The sequence below is a fragment of the Telopea speciosissima genome, chromosome 10 (assembly GCF_018873765.1).
Source record: "Telopea speciosissima isolate NSW1024214 ecotype Mountain lineage chromosome 10, Tspe_v1, whole genome shotgun sequence".
NCBI lineage: Eukaryota > Viridiplantae > Streptophyta > Magnoliopsida > Proteales > Proteaceae > Telopea > Telopea speciosissima.
Genome location: NC_057925.1, coordinates 58,809,933 through 58,815,634, shown reverse-complemented (window position 1 = coordinate 58,815,634; position 5,702 = coordinate 58,809,933). Strand labels below are relative to the sequence as shown.

General features: G+C 39.5%; 1 protein-coding gene across 1 annotated transcript; it reads right to left on the bottom strand.

The window, feature by feature from the left end:
* Positions 1–3,993: 3,993 nt before the first annotated feature.
* LOC122643815 lies at positions 3,994–4,719 on the bottom strand. Its single transcript, XM_043837392.1, has one exon. It carries the CDS (start codon positions 4,717–4,719, stop codon positions 3,994–3,996), a length of 726 nt encoding a protein of 241 aa, XP_043693327.1.
* Between the last annotated feature and the right edge of the window lie 983 nt (positions 4,720–5,702).

The following is a 5,702-nucleotide window of genomic DNA, read 5'->3' as shown; positions in this document are numbered from 1 at the left end:
CCACCTGCTTCTCCTGAATTTCTAGGGTTTTGGGAGGCTCATTAAAAAAAATTTTAAGGGGATTAATAAAGAATAAAAGAAGAAAATGGCCATTCATTTATTATACGTTAATACGAAATTACCCTTAACTAATGTACCGTTCAGAGTATAAAAGGGATATTTACGGTGGAGGGCTAATTTGTAATTAAGATGTGAAAACCGGGGTCATGGAGCTTCCGATATTCATGCCTTCCCGTCGGGGCCTGTAATGAGCGTGTACGGACTTACAGTGGGCGAGCGCCGTAGTCGTGAGTCGTGACCGGTCACCAACAGTCACCAGACACAACCCTTTTCTTTTTGGTTTTTTGGGTGGCTTTTGAGGAAACCAGCTTTGACCTTAGTCTTAAAACTTCGAGCCGTCCACCGAAATTCCACCGTTCGCAGCTTGGAAGTCCAAATGTGGGAAAGTTTTGGGTTAAGACTGTTTAGAGGGTCTTTGGATTTAGGAATGCCAAGCATGAGAATCGGCATCGTTCCTGGCGACGGATTGAGGTATCGGTATCAGTATCGCATCGGTTGGATTGTATTGATATTGGTATTGGTCGAGATTGATATTTCGTCGATCTTAAATCGAATATTAATATCGGACCAAAGATAAAATAAAAAAATAAAAAACTCATTTTTTAATGAAAAATAAAGGTAAAATTGACCGATGCGGGGCCATATCAATATCTCAATTCATGTTCCCTATTGGCTAGTGTTTAGGTTTTCTTTAACAAAGTTTTACTTCCGATTGCTATGCTTAGTGAGTAGTGAAGCACGATGCTTCATTATTTGTCTATGCATTTCAGGCAAGAACACTATTTATGTGGCAAATAGGGATTAAAATTCTCTCCAATTTCCTAAAAATGCAATTTGGGGCTCAGAACTCAACACATGGAAGATGCTAAATCCAACAGTGCCAAGCTCGATTGAACCTTTTTTGTTTTTTTGTATCTTCTCAAGCTCGGCACCATTGGATTTAACATCTTCTACATGTCGAACTCTCAGCCCTGAACTGCACCGGGATGTTTTTTCGGCAAATAGTGAAACATATTCTTTGTGAAGAGAGTGTTTCCCAATAATGTGGGAATCTCTTTTCTTTTACCAATCATGGTGTGGGAAATAGTTTCGTCCAATAAAGACCTACATGATTAGGATGACAGAAGACGTGGTAAAATCTCCCCATATTTTAACGAGGAGATTTTTTTCCCTACTCTGTAAATTGTAAGTCTATTTTTTATTCGATGGAGTTTTATCTTTTTTTCGTCCTAGGAACATGAGACCACATAAAATTTTACATCGGGTCCACTATTTTACAAATTTTGTTATGTAAAAATTTACGCTCAAATAGAATTGTACTAATGAGATGTTTGTCTAGTCATCTATCAGATAGACTAATCTATGTACTGTCATGTAGAAAATAGTAACATTATTGACACCTCAACTGAAACAAACTTCTCTGTGGACAAATTTCCATGATCAACATACCATCCACCATGAAAATGCAGCTGATTGTTTAACATCATCTGAGTGATGGTAACATAAATTTCCTTCAATAAGGTTTCTTTGGGTGTGGCCAGCATGTCAGTTGTGCATTGCACATCAGGCATGATGCCAACCTGATCTATGTCGTGAATTAAGTGCTGGTGATAAGTATTTTGCAACTTTGATAAAAAGAGCTGATCCATCATGCAGCTCTGTCACACTCTGTATCAACGAAGAATAAAGCAACAATCACAGATTGAACACAGAGCAACAAACAAGTTCATAGTAGTAGCAAAGACTAAAGCATTGTATCCGTATAACCTGCCAGAGTTGGTAGCCTAGATCTCCAAACTACAATCTCAGGAAATTAAATAAAATACTAATAGATGGTTTTACTTTGTCTTCAAGAATTGCAACCATCACTTTCAAACCTTTCATGGAAATCAAGAACCACAGCTACTTTGTGTGTAGTAAATCACACAAGTAGATAGAGCAAAGACATAATTGATTCTGGTTTGCTGGAATTTATCATATTGTTGGCCACAGCTACCTTCTGAGTATTTTTATTGCCTAAATTGTATCAAAGATCATTATTACTTATCACTTGATTCTAATCCAACGATTAACAGGTTAATTGCGTGGAATATACACTACCTACGAGACATATATATATATATATATATATATATATATATATATATATATATGAGAAGCAGTTCTATGTCCGGGAGTGTGGCCTATGCCATCATTCCCATGTGTCTATCTCTCTCCTCCTTAAAATAAGGAGGCAGAGGTGTCTTTTCACATGGGGAGGAGAGAAATAGACTCATGGGAGTGCTGGCATAGACCACACTCCCGGAGAAAGAACTTTTTTCCTATATATATATATAAAGAAAGTAATTTTTTGTTTGAGTGTGGCCTACGCTAGTACTCCCATGTGTCTATCTCTCTCCTCCTTAAAACAAGGGTGCAGAGGTGTCTTTTCAAATGAAGAGGAAATAGATAGATTCATGGGAGTGTTGGTATAGAACCTTCTTCCATATTTTTTTGACAAAACAAAACTAAAAAGAAAAGGTACGAACCTACCTACAAGACATATATATTAATAGGGAAGCAGTTTTCTATATGAGAGTGTGGCCTACGCCAGCACTCCCATGTGTCTATCTCTCTTCTCCTTAAAATAAGAGGGCAGAAGTGTCTTTTCACATGGGGAGGAGAGAGGTAGAATCATAAGAGTGTTGGTGTAGGATGCACTCCCAAGTAGAGAACTTTTTTTCATATTAAAATTAATATATGGGTATCCATTGTTACATATTTTTCATTAAATTAAAAAAAAAATAAAAAGGGAATATGCAACCAAGTCAAATTCAAATCTCAAAAGGTGGAAGCCAAGATAGTAAGGGGGTAAGGAAATCCAAAAGGTAATCAAGCCAACCGTTCTCTTCTTCTCACCTTTTCGATCTCTTTTGGATCGACAAGTTTTTCAACAAAGGCTTTGTGGGGGTTGGGTGGAACTTACCGAGGTAGGTATGCCGATCGAACCTTTGCTTTTCTTCTTTTCTTCGCTCGAGATTTTCTTATTCTTACCGAGACATTGATCTTTGTAATAATTCTCTCTATTCTTTTCAGAGATTGGTAAAAGCATTTGTTGATCGTTTTTTAACTGCTTTACTCTGGAAATCGATGAGTAGTTTTTAATTTCATCAATCTATCTATGGTGCTCGATGATCGGTTCTTTCCAGTGATTTATTGTCACTGGAGGATTTTATTTTTTTTTTTTGTTTCCTGGGAACGAGTATCCGATCCGACTGTTTGACAGGATTTAGTCTTTTTATTTTTTCTTCTCCGATCAGGTTTTCTTGCTCCGTCTTCCTGCTTATTGTGTGCTTGCTTGCTATCTCTTCTTTTTTGTAGGTCTCTTTCCTGTTTGTAGTTTAGGTGGTCTGCCTCTTTGCTATGATAAAATGTCTTCTTCTAACCTTTAAGCTGCTGATGTACAGGAATGGCCGAACAAGACCAGCCAGACATTAATGAGCAACTGGACAACATTAATGAGCAACTGACCAACATTAATCAGCAACTGGGCAATATCAAACACAGTTTAATTAAGTCTGAGTTCAACGCCAGGGCTATGGTTTGTAACTCAAGACTTGCGGGAATTCCATCAGCAACTATTAATTGGCTTCGGAACGATGAAGGTGTAGTTCCAGATGAGCCCGCTAAAATAGTCAAAGATGCGTGGAGTGTTGAGGGGCACAGACTCGAAGATCTGCTCAGATTTTATGGTCTGGATGTTGATGGGGATCTTGCTACTAGGCAAGGTCGCCTTTTAGAGTTCTTAGGCATTTATCAACCTTAAATACTCAGATTTTATATGGTCTGGATGTTGTTGATGGGGATCATAGACGAGGTCGCCTTTTAGAGTTCTTAGGCATTTCATGTTAAGTTTTTGTTATTAAGTTTTTTCTTTTTGTCAGTCTTTCAGTCTTAAGGATACCCATGTTGTTTGAAACATCGACTGTCAGAGTGGCCATCCATATTGCAGAAATTACAGTGATAGTGAGGCCGGTTGTTGCCTTTGGAACCAGTGCGTGGAGGACGCTTGCTGCTGTTGTTGGTAAGAGAAGAAGAGTGCTGTGCAGTGATGGCGGCTTGATTGAGTGGAACAGCACGAGATTCATGTAATGAACGCTGTCGTTCCTCTCGTAGAAGTAAGGAATATGCTTTGGCCATTGTTGGCAGGGGATCCATGAGAAGTATTTGACTTCGAACAGCAGAGTAAGAGTCATTGAGGCCTTGAAGGAAATCGATGAGAGCATCGGTTTCAACGTACCCATTGATGGTGGTCATGGTACCGCAAGTGCATGTAGGCAGCGATCGGAATGAAGAAAGCTCATCCCGGAAGGCTTTGAGGGTGGTGTAGTATGCTGAAATTGAATCAGTCCCTTGGGAATGATTTGAAATGGAACGCCTGATCTCAAATATGCGGGGTGAATTTTGTTGAGAAAAGCGATCGCTGAGATCGTTCCAAACATCCCGTGCATTGGTGGTCCATAGAATGCTATTGGCAATGGACGGGATCGTGGAATGAATAAGCCAAGAGGTAACCATGGAGTTGCAACGCCTCCAGGCAGGAAGATCAACAGAATCATCGGTAGGTTGTTCGATGGTGTCATCAATGAACCCGAGTTTGTTTTTCGCTTGAAGGGCCATGGTGATAGCACGACTCCATGTTGGAAAGTTGTCACCTGTGAGTAGTTGGGTGACAAGGGGGGTGCCAGATTGATCGGAATTATGAAGATAGTAGGGGGAAGTAGGATCAGAGGTTGGAGGTGGGGCTGCCATTGGAAAAGAGAGCTTGGATCGTTTTAGGCTGATACCATATTAAACTAGATTTGAATGGAATAGAATTGAATATCTTTCATTAAGGTTGGAAGGTAACTATATACAAAATAAGAGAGCAATTAGCTCTACAATTAGCTCCTAAGATTGAGCAATTATATCTACCAATTATCTCTACCTTACCTAAAAGAGAAGATACAGATATGGATACAGGGTGTCCAAGGACTAATTGAGAAACAAGATAAAAACATATCCGGATTGACTCAGCGCCATCTCATAGACAGCTAATAGGTTTGGGGGCGTTTAAGGGGGTTTCTTCTTTATGAACCCAATTTTAAAAGCTAATATAATAATTTTACCTTTACATGTTTTTTATGTTTTATTAAAATTTTTAATATTTCCTGGACAATCTGGACCTAATCCCAATTAGTAAAACCCTGGCTGGCTGGCCGTTCTTAATCGACATCTTCCTCATCTCGTCAAATCCAATATGAAAAATTTACTAAAACCCTAGCCCCCCCCCCCCCACCCCTTCTTGGTCGACATCTTTCTCATCTCATCAATCCAATATGAACAGCACAGGTGGGGTGGGTTAGACATGGATGTGTCCTGTGGCTCGTAGGCTCGTAACTTACGACAGAAAAAGGGGAGCTTGGCCTTGATTTGGTCTAGAATCTCCCCTCCCCTTCTGTCCAGAAAATTGAGTTCCTGTCAGAGATACCCAGTTGTTCAAATGCCTCCCCAAACATGATAAGAGAACCCGCACAAGTTAATCGCTTCTACCTCGATCATCGCTTCTTAAGTTCTCTACTTTTAGTGTTAAATATTCTTCTGCAGCAGAGCACCTCCAAGTT